A 15,870-nucleotide genomic window follows, 5' to 3' on the forward strand; every position below is an offset into this window, starting at 1 on the left:
AATGTGTGTATTTAGCTGTCTTCAGCAATTAGCGCAATGATCATGCGGTAAAGGTAATAAAAGAACATCAGAAGATGGAAACCCAACTTGATGAAGCTCTCTTTTTTGTGACGAGAAAGAGTACGGAAAATTTCTGTGGCATCTAACAGGTGTTCTTTCTTAACGATCTTATTAATGTTGTAAGCCAGCAATGGAAGGTTCAGTATAAATGAATATGGGTACCAGTTGATCAAGAACAAAACCGAAAGAAAGCCGTGAAGGGCAGCTTCTGGAACAATGTAGTTGTTGAGCTTTTTGCAGAGCTCGATAGGATTAATGTAGTCACATTCCAGATCACTGTACATGATTGTGAAATAAACCTGGGAGAACAGGTTCAAGGCATTGAGTATGACAGCGAGGATAAAAAGCCTAAACGTTAGTAAATGAATCAAAAGAGTCAAAAAACCAAAGGGCTTGGTAGTTACAAGGTGGAGTGTTTGGACGTTGCCGCTGTATCTAAGCATTCAAAGAAAGGAAATCATCGGAGTAAACCTTGGAAAGAAAGAAATAAAAAAAAAGAAATTTCACTGATGATACATGAATTCCAAACAGCACAAAGCGAAAATTCCAGCCAACATCACTCTTTATGTTTATTTGCTTACCAGGATTCTCCGTTCATTTTGATGGCAATTATTATATGTTGGGAGGGAAAAACTTGATGAAATGGGAACTTGGGAAGTCAAGAGGTGCGAATTTAGTCTTTGGATATGGCTGGTAAGGGCCGGGTAATAGATGATGATATTTAAGCAGACATCTTCTATTAGAGCCTCGCTCCCACGACAATATGAATGTTGTAATGTATCGGTGAGATGTCGGAAGACATACCAAAAAGTTTGGATCTTCTGTGGATTTTTTTAACGAATTTCAACGTTGAAACGTGATACGTAATGTAATATGCAACTAAACAACCGCTACAATACGATTTCCAAAATGGTGTTCTCTTGCGTGACTATGTGACTCTGGTTCTGGAAAACATCTGATATTTCCAAAGGCAGCAATGACACGATTACTAATTCCAAAAGAACGCCACTAGTTCATCTCCAAGTACAACTATAAGTAGACGCTCACGTATACTATGCTATTCGTTGAAGCAATTATTAGTTTATAAGTCCCATTCAACAACATGTCGCAAGGAACAATTTACCTATTACGCGGCTCTCCAAGAGCAGCTTTATGTAAGGACTTGATTGAATATTTCAGCCTTGATATCAAGATCTCTGATACTGCAGACCCAGATTTCGCAAAGACATTTCCCTTGAAAAGAGTTCCTGCTCTCAAGGGCCCTGATTTTACACTACATGAAACGCTGGCGGTACTGGTCTACATCACATCTCTGATTCCTCAAAACCAAGGGTTATTCGGATCTTCTAGCTTGGATAATGCTCAAACTATTAAGTGGTTATCTTTCACCAATTTTGAGGTCGTGTCTGCTTTGATTCAAGCATTGTATCCACTAATTGGAAATCGTCCCTACTCTAAGGATGGTGTTGACCAGGCAATTAAAGATTTGGAGTCGTATGTTGCTGTGTACGAGACTCAGTTGAAGCAGACGAAGTATCTTGTTGGCGATGAGATTACTTTGGCTGATTTGTTTACTGTTCAGTCCTTCATATGGGGAGCTGAATACATCTGGGACGTCAATTGGTTCAAGAAACATCCGCTAATTGAGGCCTGGTTCAAGGACGTCATTCAACATCCAGTCGTGGTCAAATCTCTGGGAGATTTCAAGCCTGTACGAAAGGCTGTTCCTAATGTTCCACCCAAGAGTAATTAACGTAGTTAAGTGCTTCTCGGTAGCAGTTTGAATAAATTCTGCTTTCATTTACGAGAGCCGAATTGTGCGATTGTTCTCATTGCTTAGATATCAAACTGAACGATTTATATTTTTCATAGGCCGTGTGTAACGAATGCAACGCTTCATCTGCGTCGGATGATCTTCATCAGATTATCTTCACATATAGTCCTCAATTTCAAGAGCTACGACTCTCAAGTTCAGTTCATCGTTACCTCGCTTTTTATTTTTTCACTAAGCATGTGAAATGCATAGTGTCTTCCAGCCTACCCCACATGCGAATCAATATAAGGGACACAGTTTCCGGCCAGTACAGAGCACCTTGATCAACAGCCTCAATGTCACAACCACTTACATTTTCGAAATCAGAATCCGGACTGATCTCAATTATCACCCTGAACCAACCAGAGCAGTTGAATGCCCTGGATAACCAACAATACTTGGAACTCGGTAAGCTGATTGAAAAGGCTGATAGGGACCCAGACACTATAATCACACTAATCAGATCTTCTGGAAGGTATTTCAGTGCAGGTGCTAACATTTCAGACCCCAGAATATCCAGTTTTGATCCTGATGCAGAAGGCGCCGAAGATTTATACTCATACTGGTTGAGCAAGTTTGTGAGTAGAAACGTTTGGTTGACTCAACTATTTCTTAATCATTCAAAAGTTCTTGTTGCAGCGTTGAATGGACCAGTTATTGGATTGACAAGCGCCCTGGTGGCGACATGCGATCTGGTTTATGCTATGAATGAAAAAGTATTTCTATTGACTCCATTCTCTAACCTTGGTCTGGTGTGCGAAGGCTCAGCATCGGCCTCCTTGGTTGTCAAATTGGGTGTGGCTAAAGCCAATGAGGCCATTTTGATGTCCAAGCCAATTACAGCAAGCGAACTGTACAGATTGGGATTCTTGAACGAGCTTTACGATATGCAGGACGTTCAAGAGTTTAATGTTAAGGTAGAACGTGAACTAGAATTCCGGTTTAACAAGTTGGTGAAACAATCAGTATTAGATAATAAGAAGCTCATCAATGCTACGTTGCTGAAACAAATGGAACATTCGAACGTCACAGAAGCTATTGTTGGATTCAATAAATGGGTCAAAGGGATTCCACAAAGACGATTTAGAGAACTGGCTGCAAAAGATCTTAAACATAAAATGTAGCACCATTTAATATTAAATCAGTATCTCATGACACTTCTTGATCCTCTTCCCAGTCTGCTTCGTATTCATTATGCACTGTTTCGGCTGGAAGATGGGCTCTTCGTAACTGTGTGTCTATTTGCTTATCTGCTGCCATTTCAGTCTCTTCTTTACTCGCAGATCGTTGCGAGACGTTAAAACAGACCAAAATGCTAAACACCATTGATAGCAGTGCTAATACTCCCGCCCTAGTGATGGCCCACCGCAGAGATTCAATTTCTGATTTTATACCTGACATCAGCTCGGTTCCAATTCTGTTATTCAGGTCGTGATTTCGTATGTTTAGTTTTTTATTTGTAAGATTATTCTCATGCTTAAACTGATCGATTTCTAGTTTCATCGAATTGTCTATCAGTTGATACTGAATGTTGAGCGAGTCTTCCAACGAGTTGAATAGACGCTTCAAAAAAATGGAACTGTTCATCAAGTCACTTAAATTAGAATCACGATACCCATTGATCTCTACAGAAAGTTCTGACTGAGCTGCCTCAAATAAATAAGTGTCATTCTCCAAGTCCTGCTGTGGAGAGAAGTTTTTCGATAGATAGTGAACCTGTGAGTTTAGTTCCTCTGTCAGTAAAGATAGAATGATTTTTGACTGCGAATCCGTGAACCCAGCGTTGCACAACTGAGAGTAAATTCCATACGTATCCAAAAAGTTCTCTGCTGCCTTCTTGACGTCCACATGCTGCTCATCGATCACTTCATTCAGAACATTCAGGTTCTCTATCGCTTGGTCTGATTGAGATTGATTGTGATCTTGAGACTGGTCTTGAACGTCTTGAGAATTTCTGAAGTACTGTGTGTGATCGTAACTATCATCTGAAGAGTTGATTTCATTTAAAATGCTGTTGATGTTATCGTAGAAACTCAATACTTTCTTGGTGTCGCTGGGACTATATTTATCCTGTTTGCAAGCCAGTCCAGTGTGAAAAGATTGCAACCTTACAGAATGTTTTGCCCGCATTGTTGTTTGAAACATAATAGCATTCTTGTTGATCAATACATCTCTCAGTATTTGCTTAATCATTGCCATAGTGTGTAGCTTTAGGTGTATGGAGATGAGTTGGTGGGAGTCGCTTCGCATGTCCTTCGAGAGTATGTCCTTTTGGGAAGCTCTCCTTCGAGCAAAGTTACCTTTTCAACATTTAGCGAGCTTAACCATAGGGTTTTTCCTTCTCTTGTAATTATACCGTCTATCAACATGGCGTAAGTTATTCTAGACAGTTGGAGTTTTGCGAATTTGGATACTAACAACTTTAGTGATCTTGTTAACCGTCCAAAAGCGGAGTTAACAGACTCTGAACTTCAACAGCTGGAGGCATACGAATTCCAATATGGACCAATGTCAATACTCACCACGGCCACCAATACACAATCCACAGTAATAATATCCCTGAGAAATGATCACAAATTAATTGCTAAAGTGAAAGCTTTTGATAGACATTGCAATATGGTTCTGGAAAACGTAAAGGAGTTTTGGACTGATATTAATAATGGCACAAAGGTAACCAGAGAAAGATTTGTGAGCAAGATGTTTCTTCGAGGAGACAGCGTAGTAGTAATACTGAAGCATTCCGACTAAAGTATGCTTTAAACGTTGAATGGTATTTGAGATCTTTCCTTTTGATATGCATGAGTTTCACTGAACTGTAATTTAAACCAATTCACATTGATACGAACTGATAGACGAGACTAGATTATATAAGAGAACCCAAGCAAGGTATTGTTGAATGAGTGGGAGGGAATTTCTTCAAGTTTGAGAGACATTTATGCGACCTACAGATCACTCAGTTATTTTAATGGACATGTCTTCAGGACAGAAAACCAAGACACTTGTTTGTATTGTGTGGCCGAATGGTTTCTGAACCGAATGTGCACTTGAAAAAAGTTTGGGACTCAAGAGTAATGCACTTTGGATTTGTTCCCTCTGGCAAATGGGAATCTTTTGATTTCCTTTTTGTTATCCTATATATGTCTCACAAAGAAATGTGACAATAGATTAATGTTTGATTTAATGCTAGAAACTTCCTTTCTCTGTAAACTGTGACCGTTCACAGTCATCTCAGACTATCAGACAGTAAAAAAAAAATAGCCACAAGGTCTATTGCAGAACATTCGATATCCAATCAATATGCTTTTTCCACTCCTCATAGTAGCTTGGAACTTCTCGCCATAAACTACATACTTCTGACCTTTCTTCATCTTCAGAAATGAATTTGAGCCACTTCCTGGCCATCTCTTTCAAAAGCTGAGAGTTCTCTCTTAAGACTTGTAACTCAGAGGACCCTTGAACTTGAGCGTAGACCTTCTTCAAATCACGAACTACATATGAAGGATACTCCTGCTCAGATTTTGGCAAAACAGAATCAAAGTCTAGTAAATTTGCTAAGAAAATAGCAGCAACAACTTTCTCCGCTGTCTCGTCCACTTCAAAATAAGCGCCGTTGTCTGCATCTGGAATTGGTTCCTTAAGGGTGTCCTGAATCTGCTTGATGGGGTCCTCTTGATGAACAAGATCTGCTAAAGCAATTGACGAGTGATCGTCGTCAAAGATTTCCATTCCAATGGCACCCATAGCGATGAAAGTAATATGTGAGAAACGAAAGTGGAATAAACAGCAGAACTGTACGTTCAAGTTAATCTCAAACTGATTGGGGTCAGGCTGCTAGTCTCAATTTCGAAGGGGAAAAAAGCTTCAGTGATAAATTTCTGGACTGAGAGCTGTACTCTCTTTCTTATAAAATTTCCGTACCCGTACGTTCTTTTCTTTTTAGACTTCCATGATTAGCTACTTGAATTCCAGAAACCCACCCTTGAATTGCCTTTGTCTTGAGTTTTTGTGATTTCTCACTGTATTTCACACAAGTTTCATTCTCTTATTGTCTCAGTTTTGATTCTGATTTTTTTTTTTTTTCACTAGCCCAAAATTACCATTTGGAAATCATGTACAGACTGACAAAAGGTCTGTACCGTTCCAAAGCGAGTTTTCCTGCAGTTTCACTGTATACCTCTTGGTTCAGAGTATTCCGAAGTTACTCTTCCAATCATGACGAGTATGTGGATCATGAGTACAAGTACTACCTAAAGTATCCAATAGATACAAAAAACAACCCCACTCCGACCCTAAACCCATCCCAGCTCAATGATAGAATCTCCAAGATTCCAATGGAAAATTACAGAAGCTTCGTCATCGCTGCACATATTGACCATGGCAAATCCACCATCAGTGATCGACTGCTTGAACTTACAGGAGTGCTTCAACCAGGATCGAATAAACAAGTGTTGGACAAATTAGACGTAGAACGAGAACGGGGCATCACAGTGAAAGCCCAAACATGCTCCATGGTATATCATCACGAGGGTGAAGATTATTTATTGAATCTGGTCGATTCTCCAGGTCATGTGGATTTTAGACTTGAGGTATCCAGATCGTATGCTGCCTGTGGGGGAGCATTATTGTTAGTTGACGCCAGCGAAGGTTGTAAGGCCCAAACCGTAGCAAACTATCAAATGGCAAAGTCAATGGGACTTGAACTTTTGCCCGTAATCAATAAAATTGATCTAGATACGGCTAACATAGAAAGAACAGAAGACCAGATTGAGGAAACTTTTGATTTGCCAAGAGAAAATGTCATTCATGTTTCTGCTAAGTCTGGACTCAACGTTCAATATGTCCTTCCAGCAGTAATTGAACACATTCCAGCTCCTCAAGGAAATAAAACTGCACCATTTAAGGCATTGCTGGTAGATTCGTGGTACGATTCGTACATTGGAGTTGTTCTTCTAGTCAGTATAGTTGATGGTACCCTGAAAAAAGGACAGAAGATCCAGTCTTGCTCAACCTTAAGGAAGTATGATGTCAAAGAGGTTGGCGTTATGTATCCTGATAGATTTGCCATTGATGTCCTCTCGGCAGGCCAAGTAGGATATATTGTTCCAGGAATGAAAAATTCTGCAGAGGCCCTAGTTGGAGACACTTTTCACGTTAGTGGCAAACCAGTAGAAGCACTGCCGGGCTTCGAAGAGCCAAAGTCAATGGTTTTTGTGGGAGCTTTCCCTGCCGATGGAGGGGAGTTTAAACGAATGGAGGAAAGTTTGGAACATCTGGTCACCAATGATCGGTCTGTTACTTTACAGAGAGAGACATCCAACGCATTGGGCCAAGGCTGGAGATTAGGATTTTTGGGATCGCTTCATGCCTCTGTGTTCAAAGAACGGCTAGAAAATGAATATGGCGCCAAGTTGATTATAACTTCTCCCACAGTGCCGTATAAAGTTGTATATAGAGATGGTACGGAGAAGATTGTTACCAATCCAGATGATTTTCCAGGAATCAACGACAAAAACAAAGTTGCTGCTCTTTATGAACCGTTTGTCGAGATCACAATGACTTTTCCCAATGAGTATCTAGGAACCGTTATGAAGCTTTGTGAGGCAAATAGGGCCATGCAATTGGACATTCAATACCTCAACAATGGGCAAGTATTAGCAACGTACGATCTCCCATTAGCGCATTTAGTAGACGATTTTTTTGGCAAATTAAAGTCTGCAACTAAGGGTTATGCGTCTTTAGATTATGAAGATAGTGGGTACCAACCTTCAGACATCGTTAAGCTGGAACTGCTAGTTAACGGGAATGGTATTGACGCACTTGCAACCGTTATGCATAAATCCCAAGTCGAAAGGAATGGTCAGGAATTTGTAAAGCGATTTAAAGAGTTTCTCAAGATCCAACAATTTGACGTTATCATTCAAGCAAGAGCAAATAACAAAATAGTAGCAAGAGAAACGATAAAAGCTCGACGAAAAGATGTTCTAGCCAAGCTCCATGCAAGCGATGTTTCCCGGAGAAAGAAGTTATTAGTTCGCCAAAAGGAAGGAAAAAAACAACTGAAGAGTATTGGGAACATACAAATTAATAATGATGCATACCAATCGTTCTTGCGTCGTTCATGACTAATTGTACATAGTGAATAGAGTCAAGAAAATTATCGCTTCATTAGCTTCAATTTATTTACATGGTAGACACAGTCTGTTGTTGAAATGGAAAAATAAGACTATGACCTAGAAGTCCTTCAGGTTATTGTTCTTCGTCTGAGTTCTTTGGTTGTTGTTGAATTTGTCCCAACATTCTCTAAAAGCATTCATCTATATCAAAGTTAGTAAAGGTCTTCGAGTATCTGAAAAAAAACAGTTCCTACCTCGTTAATGCATTTTCTCCAGTCTCCAGTATCAGCATGACACAATTGCAATTGCAGGTTCTCTTCTAAAAAAGGCTGTTGTTAGTTCCGAGCTTCTCCACATTATACAAATTCTTCAACTAACCTGCGCATCCTGTTTTATTTATTCTTTGATCCCTAAACTGTTAGCACAGAAAAGTCTAAAATAGTAACCCAATCACACTAACCATTCATCAGGCTCGTCATCAATTTCTTGTACTTTGCTATTGGAGCTCATCTTCCTCAGAGTTCGTCGTAGTGCTTTCAAGTTACTTTCCTAGCAGATGCGATAATCTACCTCATCTCACATTCAAAATCCTAACATCTCGGCTAATTACCTAATCGAACACCTCCTCGATCTGTCGTCCACCACACATCGTCACCACCAACTGGCAATCAAACTAACACGTCTATACTCGTCCAAATACAACCCCATCATGGTGAAAATAAGTGAAATAAAAAGTACTTCAACATTTGCATGGTCGTCTGTAGACTCTAATGTCTTGGCTACAGGGACCTTGGCTGGGGCTGTTGACGACTCATTCTCTACCACTTCGTCATTGGAACTTTGGGATGTCCTGAACACCTCAGCTCCCATATTCCGAACCAATGTTGGTGCAAGATTTCATGATCTTGCGTGGAGTAATCCAATCTCTAAGTACCAGAGAGGACTACTTGCAGGTGCTTTTGATAATGGAACAATTCAATTGTGGGATTCCTCATCATTGCTGAATGGATCATCTGACAGTTTAATAGAGCTAAAGAAACACACTGCGCCTGTTAAAACAATATCTTTCAATCCTACAGAGTCACAGATATTTGCATCTGGTGCTTCCAATGGCCAATTATTCATTTGGGATATAAATCATCTTTCAGAGCCTATTTCACCGGGTGCTTCTACTACCCCTATTAATGACATAAACTCCATTGCTTGGAACTCCAAGATACGTCATATTTTGGCCTCTGCTGGAACCTCAGGCTACGCATCCATTTGGGATTTAAAGACCAAGAAAGAACTATTGAACTTGAGTTACACTGCTCCATCAGGTCAAAGAGCTAACTTAAGCACCGTTGCATGGCATCCTACTAATTCGACAAGTGTAATAACAGCTTCTGATTCGGACGCTGTACCATTGATAATGACTTGGGATTTAAGGAATACTAATGTACCTGTAGCTACTCTTGAAGGTCATCAAAAGGGTGTATTGTCCCTGGATTGGTGTTCGTGGGACTCAGAACTATTACTTTCTTCTGGAAAGGATAACTCTACCCTATTGTGGAATCCCATCAGAGGCTCTTTGTTAGCGGAATACCCAACCACCACTAATTGGGCCTTCAAGACCCGCTTTTCTTCCAAGCTTCCTGACATTTTTGCAACCAGTTCATTTGATGGTAAGATAACGGTGCAGACCTTACAGGATACTACACCTGCAGAGGCTCAACAAGCAAAAGCTATCAACGATGACGAATTCTGGGCAGACCTGTCCAACAGCGATAAGAAACATCCTAATTTTTTACAACGTCAAACTCCGGCCTGGCTTAAAGTGCCTTCCAGCGTTTCATTTGGATTTGGTGGAAAGATTGTAAAAGTTTCCAAGGCCTCTGATAACCAGTCAATTGTTGTAATTGATAATTTCACAACTAACGATACGCTGGCCAAGTCCACTTCCCTTCTTGCAAGCACCATCAGCACAAACGATTACCAAACTCTTGTCGACGAAAAACTTCGTACCGAAGCAAATAACCACGACTGGCAATTATTGAACGATCTATTAAAAGCGGATGATGTGAAAGATTATTTCAGATTTCAGATTGTGGATCCTTCCGTATTGAAACATGACAAGTCTGAACAAAAGGTTGAAAACGGACAAGACATATTTGAAAACATTGAGCAAACTGATGAAGACTTTTTCAACAATCTTGAAAGGGAAAAGAATTCAGTTTCTGTCAACATTCCATCATACTCTCCAACTGGTGAGTTTGATGTCTCCTCTCTTAAGGATCAAACAGGCCTGGCAGCCTCCCTCTTATTAGGCGATCTTGAAAAAGCCACTGAAATAGCTCTCAGCCAGGGACTAATCCAGGAGGCTCTAGTATTGGCTTTAGGTGCATCTGAATCATTACAGGCTAAAGTTAGGAATGCCTATTTTAACCAAACGCAAAAGTCCTCTCTACCAAGATTGATTTACAGTGCTACTGCTAACGATGTTAATGACCTCGTTGCTAATGGTACTATCTCTGGTTGGAGGGATATAGCAGCTGCTATTTTTGCTTACTCTACGGAGAAAGAAGAGTTTTCAAAGTTCATTGTGGAACTAGGTGATAGGCTATTAGCCAGTTCCCTTTCAGATAGACGCTCTGATGCTCTGCTTTGCTTCCTTGCTGGTGGTGCGCTCAACAAGGCGTCTACAATTTGGAATGCCGAGTTGAGTTCTCGTGAAGAGGTTCTCAAATCTGAAAACCCTCAGCTCTCATCTTATGAAGCTCATAATATTGTGTTGACTGAGTTTGTTGAAAAAATTGCCGCATTCAAGTATGCATTAAGGATCAGCAATAAGTTCAGTGGGCAGGGCGTTAATACGTTGAACAATTCATTCCTAGAGTTTGCTTCTTTGGTGTCATCTCAAGGGCAATTTGATTTGGCCTTGAACTTATTGGAGAACTTATCTACCGAGGATGAAGACATTAAACTTGAGATAAAGCGAATCTCAACAGCATCAGGAAAAACTCTTTCCAGTAGAGCTGGTCCTCGTAGTGGCTATGTTGGAAGTCAGGCTTCGACTTCCTTCTCAGGTGCAAGGTTCAAGTCAAGAGGTTCAGTGTCCGGAACCACGCAGTCTGTTCCTTCACCTAACGTGAATCCTTACTTGAATCAGCTACCAGTGCAAGGGCAAACTTTGGCACAATCAAGGCCTTCAATCCAGCCATTAACGCAAGCGCCAGCCTCTGCTTATGCTATTCCTTCAGCAAGAACTGCTGCCAGTTCCATTGCAAACAATCCGTACGCTCCAAAGCAGAATACTAATGGTTCTTATTCTCCAGCCCCTGGGGTGAACAATACCATTCCTGAAGTTCCAAAACCACCTACAACAAAATCCAGACAAGGAGGTAGTGGCTGGAATGATTTGCCCAATAACTTCAACAGCAGCAGAAGAACTACACCAGCTTCGACCGCTTCTCCTTATGGAACACAAGGCAACCAGACGATTCAGCCACCCTCTAGAACACCTTCTCAAATGAACGTGATTCCACCACCTCCACAAGCAAGTTCTTTTGTGCCTCCACCTCCTACAGCTACAGCCACATCAAGTGTTCCAAAGAGCACGTTTGAAACTCCTTCACGACCATTCAGCGCACAGAACAACCCCCACCCTGCAATTTTGTCCCCTCGTCAGAGAGCAGCATCTGTTAGATCTCCAGTTTCTAAACCACACGCCAGGCCCAACCGTTACGCACCAGCTCCCTCTCAAACAGAGAATGGACACTCTTCAACCGTAAATAATGTGTCAGGAGGTCAATTTTCTCCTGCCCCTCAACAAGCAGGAAGTTTTCAAAGACAAGGTAGCTATCAAGCTCCCTCAAACCCTTATGCACCTAAAGCAGAAAGACAAGGGTCTTCTCGTGGAGGCTCATTCTCCGTTCCACCTCCTAATCCATACGTAGGTAGCTCAGTGAATGGGAATGGAGGAGTGCACGGAGGCGCACCAGCTATCCCTGTTGCCAACAACCCTTATGCTAACAACAATCAAAATGCATCATATGGCCAAGCAAACGGTCCACTAAATGGATTTGTACCTCCGCCACCAATGCCTGAGAAAATGGGAGGACTTTCCTCACAGAATTACCCCAAGAGAGCAGCAAGTAGAGCAAATAGCACTGCTGGATATGCGCCATCACTAAGATCGCCCAGTGTGCAACAATTTCAACCACCACCACCTCCGGCACTAGCTCAACATGTGCAACCGCCACCACCTCCTGAACTAGTTCAGCAGGTACCTCCACCCGCGCCGTCTGTACAACACCAAGTATCACAAGGATCTCAAGGATCTCAAGGTGGGCCCCCTGCACAACAACAGACCAGATTTCCCAGTGGAGATAGATCACATATAAGTGATGAGGCTTTCCCTATTTATGAGTACCTGAGTAAGGAGTTGGAAAATGTTAAGCCTAAGATTCCAGAAAGATTTACCAAACAACTCGTAGACGCTGAGAAGAGATTGAATATCTTGTTTGATCATTTGAATAACAATGAGCTGTTAACCGCTCCTACGATTACACTGTTGTCTAATCTTTCAAAGTCTCTAGCTGACCATGACTTTAAGACTGCTGAATCGTTACTGATTCAAATTACTACCATTCATAACAACGAGGCAGGAAACTGGAGCGTTGGTGTGAAACGTCTTATCCAGATGTCCTCGGCTCTGAGTAGCTAAGAAGATTGAGGAAGGAGAAACCTACTTGAATAAAAAATAAAGAAAATAGTGTATCGAAATTCTTTCTTAACTTTAACCTTTTCCTTTTGATTCAGTTATTTCCCGTTCTACATATTCCATACAGCTAAGAAATAATCACTTTCTGCAGGATTTACCGGTAGCCTGAGTATTTTCCTTGATGGGCCTTATTGTTCCTGTGGAAATTTTTTTCCCTTCGGTCGCGACACGTGCATCAGCCGTAATTCTGGGGAATCATGATTCTACTTAACATTCGCAATAGTGGTCTAATTTCGAATCTTAATGAAATTTGGTCAAACGCTAAATGATGATTTGGTACCCGAGTGGAAGTCTCAATATTTTGATTACAAGCAGGGCAAGAAAAAGCTGAAAAAGCTGTACAAGAATTATGTTTTGAATAGAGAAAAATTGAAGGGAGCTGAGACGCAGCTTCCTACTCAACTCAACAGTAGTCTGCCCACTGTTTCACAAAATTCTTCTCAAAGTAAGCCGAATCTTCCTTTTTCCAAGCTTCCCCCACCAGCGATTGAATCTCACAGTGGTGCCGAACAGCCAGATCAACAAGACAAAAGAGTCGTAACTGATACTACTCCTTTGTTGGAGCCAATCGCTTATACTCCACAAAATCAGGCTGCTTCATCGACCAGGAGAAAGTCTTTCATAGAAAGACTTGCGAACATCTCAGGAATTTCTGGCAATTCTAGTCCAAACTTCAACCCAGATTTTGACGTGGCATTGCAGAATTTAGAGCAAGATTCAAATAATGAGTTCATGGAGTGGATCGATGATGAGTTCGATAAAATTAATACTTTCTACAAGCGAAAGGAAACTAAGTACTTGAGTCGATTGCTGGTGCTGCAGGACCAAGTTGCTCAGCTTCGACAGCAAAAGTACAAGAATAAGCAGAGGATATCAGCAATTAGAAACCAGTTGGACGATAAACCAATCCAGGATCCCAGATTTGGCGCGTATCGTCTGGCATTTTACTTGGATACCTTTGCCTTTCATGTTCGTAAGAAGATCTCTGAAATCAATCATTTTGAGTTCCCCTCTTTGCCCAGTTGGGATTGGGTGAAAGGTGAGAGGACCGAAAAGCAATACTACGAAGAAGAAGATGACGATGAATATGATGATGCGGTGGATTCAACAGAAGATGATTATGAAAGTAATGCTCAGGTCAACGAAAACGCAATTGACGATGTTACGGATTCCTCTAATGAGGAAAGTTCCAATGCTGCTGCCAATCCTCGTCGTTTGAAGGGCCCTCAAGACCCACATTACAACAAGCAGGATTATGGAAAAAGAAAGAAACCCAAAATTGTTCCATATTTTGTTGCTAGAAGACAAATCAAAACGGCCATGTTAGAACTTTACCGTGGTTTAGAAATTCTAAAATCCTACCGACTTTTAAACCGAACAGCTTTCAGAAAGATGATCAAGAAATATGATAAAACCATGAACACCCAAGAACTCCCTGCTTTCATGGTGAAGATCGACGAGGCTTACTTCAACAAAAGTGATGTTTTAGATAATATAATGCAAGCTTTGGAAGCTTTGTATGCTAAGACATTTGAGCATGGAAATAGGAAAGTGGCCATTAGTAAACTTCGCCAAAGTGAGACCCCTAGATCATACAATATGCAAGTATTTTTTAGCTCGCTGCTTCTTGGAATGACCATACCTCTTCTCATCGATGCCATATACACTGCAGCTTATAAAACTATCACTAGGGAACTTTTGGAGGGAAAATTTATGATGCAAATTTGGGGAGGCTTTCTTCTCATATCTTTAATGGGTTTGCTCATTGGTATCAATTGTATGACCTGGTCCAAATACAAAGTCAACTACAAGTTCATATTTGAATTTACTAAGGATGCTTTGGATTATAGACAATACCTTGTGTTTCCCTCTTTGTTTTTGTTCATGGTTGCTATATTTGGATGGTTGAGTTTTAGAAACTTTTGGCCCGATCAAATAGCGGGCAGAGACTGGCCTTGGTTCTTAGTTTCTTTTGGCCTGTTCATTATTTTTTGTCCTTTCAATATCTTTTACGCCTCTGCTCGGAGATGGTTACTCATTGGGCTTTGGAGATTGATATGGTCGGGATTCTATCCTGTTGAGTTTCAAGACTTTTTTTTGGGCGACATCTTTTGCTCTTTAACCTATACATTGGGTAACATATCGTTTTACATCTGTCTTTATAGTTCCAAGTGGAAAGGTGCTTTAGATGGTACAGATTCTACAACTTGTGGATCATCCCATTCCAGGGTCATGGGTTTCTTGGCATCACTTCCAAGCATTTGGAGATTACTTCAGTGTTTCAGGCGTTTTGCGGATACTGGCGATTGGTTCCCTCATCTTGCAAACTTGGCAAAGTACGCATTATCAACATTTTACAACATGACGCTCAGTATTTATCGTATTGAGCCAACCATGAGCAATCGAGCAATGTTTATTACGTTTGCAACTGTTAACTCGGTGGGTTGCAGTTTTTGGGACGTATTCATGGATTGGTCGTTGATGCAAGCCAATTCGAAACATATATTTTTGCGAGATGACCTAATTTTTAAAGAACCAGCTATCTATTATGGAGCTGTAGTTCTGAATACTCTGCTACGTTTCCAGTGGATTTTCTATGCACTGTTTTCTGAGCAAATCCAACAATCTGCGTTTACAAGCTTTTTTATTGCGTTAGCAGAGATTTTCAGAAGATTTGTCTGGATGTTTTTCAGAATGGAGAATGAGCACTGTACAAATGTGCATCTTTTTAGAGCTTCCAGAGAAACTCCACTTCCTTATCCAACAATAAAACGTAAGGTTAGGGAACCAGCTCCTATTGTGACGATTCCTAGGAAAGCGTCTGATATCGAAAGCCACCGCACTACTGCTATTTCTCGTAAGATGTCTACTGCAACCAGGGCCAAGTCTACGACATCAACTGAAGGTGCTCCATTGAGCAGAACTCAAACTCTGAGACCTATGTTGGAACATGTTAGTAAACTGATGAACGAGGCCCATATCAAAGATTTCCAAAGAAAGAAGGTTGACCATACGAAGAGCGAATCACTGTCAGATGAAGATGAAGATGAAGAGGATGAAAACGACACCGAGGAAGATCTGATGGAAGAAGAGGTCCAAGAGTCTCTGCGGTCACAATAATG

At 41.0% G+C, this 15,870-nt stretch overlaps 9 protein-coding genes across 9 annotated transcripts; 6 read left to right on the forward strand and 3 right to left on the reverse strand.

Annotated features, from left to right (window-relative positions):
* Window positions 1-11: 11 nt before the first annotated feature.
* Window positions 12-503, reverse strand: PAS_chr1-4_0225 (ER-derived vesicles protein ERV14; the record flags this gene model as incomplete). The annotated part of the gene is made up of 1 exon (XM_002490295.1): window positions 12-503. One exon carries the CDS (start codon window positions 501-503, stop codon window positions 12-14), a length of 492 nt encoding a protein of 163 aa, XP_002490340.1.
* A 659-nt stretch (window positions 504-1,162) lies between these two features.
* Window positions 1,163-1,813, forward strand: PAS_chr1-4_0226 (uncharacterized protein; the record flags this gene model as incomplete). Its single annotated transcript, XM_002490296.1, has 1 exon — window positions 1,163-1,813. One exon carries the CDS (start codon window positions 1,163-1,165, stop codon window positions 1,811-1,813), a length of 651 nt encoding a protein of 216 aa, XP_002490341.1.
* Window positions 1,814-2,169: 356 nt separating this feature from the next.
* On the forward strand, window positions 2,170-2,997 carry PAS_chr1-4_0663 (uncharacterized protein; the record flags this gene model as incomplete). The annotated part of the gene is made up of 1 exon (XM_002490297.1): window positions 2,170-2,997. One exon carries the CDS (start codon window positions 2,170-2,172, stop codon window positions 2,995-2,997), a length of 828 nt encoding a protein of 275 aa, XP_002490342.1.
* A 25-nt stretch (window positions 2,998-3,022) lies between these two features.
* Window positions 3,023-4,072, reverse strand: PAS_chr1-4_0227 (uncharacterized protein; the record flags this gene model as incomplete). The annotated part of the gene is made up of 1 exon (XM_002490298.1): window positions 3,023-4,072. One exon carries the CDS (start codon window positions 4,070-4,072, stop codon window positions 3,023-3,025), a length of 1,050 nt encoding a protein of 349 aa, XP_002490343.1.
* A 49-nt stretch (window positions 4,073-4,121) lies between these two features.
* Window positions 4,122-4,621, forward strand: PAS_chr1-4_0228 (Core Sm protein Sm D2; the record flags this gene model as incomplete). The annotated part of the gene is made up of 2 exons (XM_002490299.1): window positions 4,122-4,134; window positions 4,260-4,621. 2 exons carry the CDS (start codon window positions 4,122-4,124, stop codon window positions 4,619-4,621), a joined length of 375 nt encoding a protein of 124 aa, XP_002490344.1.
* A 519-nt stretch (window positions 4,622-5,140) lies between these two features.
* On the reverse strand, window positions 5,141-5,614 carry PAS_chr1-4_0229 (Hypothetical protein; the record flags this gene model as incomplete). The annotated part of the gene is made up of 1 exon (XM_002490300.1): window positions 5,141-5,614. The coding sequence occupies one exon, from the start codon at window positions 5,612-5,614 to the stop codon at window positions 5,141-5,143; it is 474 nt and encodes a 157-aa protein (XP_002490345.1).
* Window positions 5,615-5,982: 368 nt separating this feature from the next.
* On the forward strand, window positions 5,983-7,995 carry PAS_chr1-4_0230 (uncharacterized protein; the record flags this gene model as incomplete). Its single annotated transcript, XM_002490301.1, has 1 exon — window positions 5,983-7,995. The coding sequence occupies one exon, from the start codon at window positions 5,983-5,985 to the stop codon at window positions 7,993-7,995; it is 2,013 nt and encodes a 670-aa protein (XP_002490346.1).
* Window positions 7,996-8,695: 700 nt separating this feature from the next.
* On the forward strand, window positions 8,696-12,691 carry PAS_chr1-4_0231 (Essential phosphoprotein component (p150) of the COPII coat of secretory pathway vesicles; the record flags this gene model as incomplete). The annotated part of the gene is made up of 1 exon (XM_002490302.1): window positions 8,696-12,691. The coding sequence occupies one exon, from the start codon at window positions 8,696-8,698 to the stop codon at window positions 12,689-12,691; it is 3,996 nt and encodes a 1,331-aa protein (XP_002490347.1).
* A 300-nt stretch (window positions 12,692-12,991) lies between these two features.
* On the forward strand, window positions 12,992-15,868 carry PAS_chr1-4_0232 (Plasma membrane protein of unknown function; the record flags this gene model as incomplete). Its single annotated transcript, XM_002490303.1, has 1 exon — window positions 12,992-15,868. The coding sequence occupies one exon, from the start codon at window positions 12,992-12,994 to the stop codon at window positions 15,866-15,868; it is 2,877 nt and encodes a 958-aa protein (XP_002490348.1).
* Window positions 15,869-15,870: the final 2 nt, after the last annotated feature.

The sequence above is a fragment of the Komagataella phaffii genome, chromosome 1 (genome assembly GCF_000027005.1).
Source record: "Komagataella phaffii GS115 chromosome 1, complete sequence".
Taxonomy (NCBI): Eukaryota; Fungi; Ascomycota; class Pichiomycetes; order Pichiales; family Pichiaceae; genus Komagataella; species Komagataella phaffii.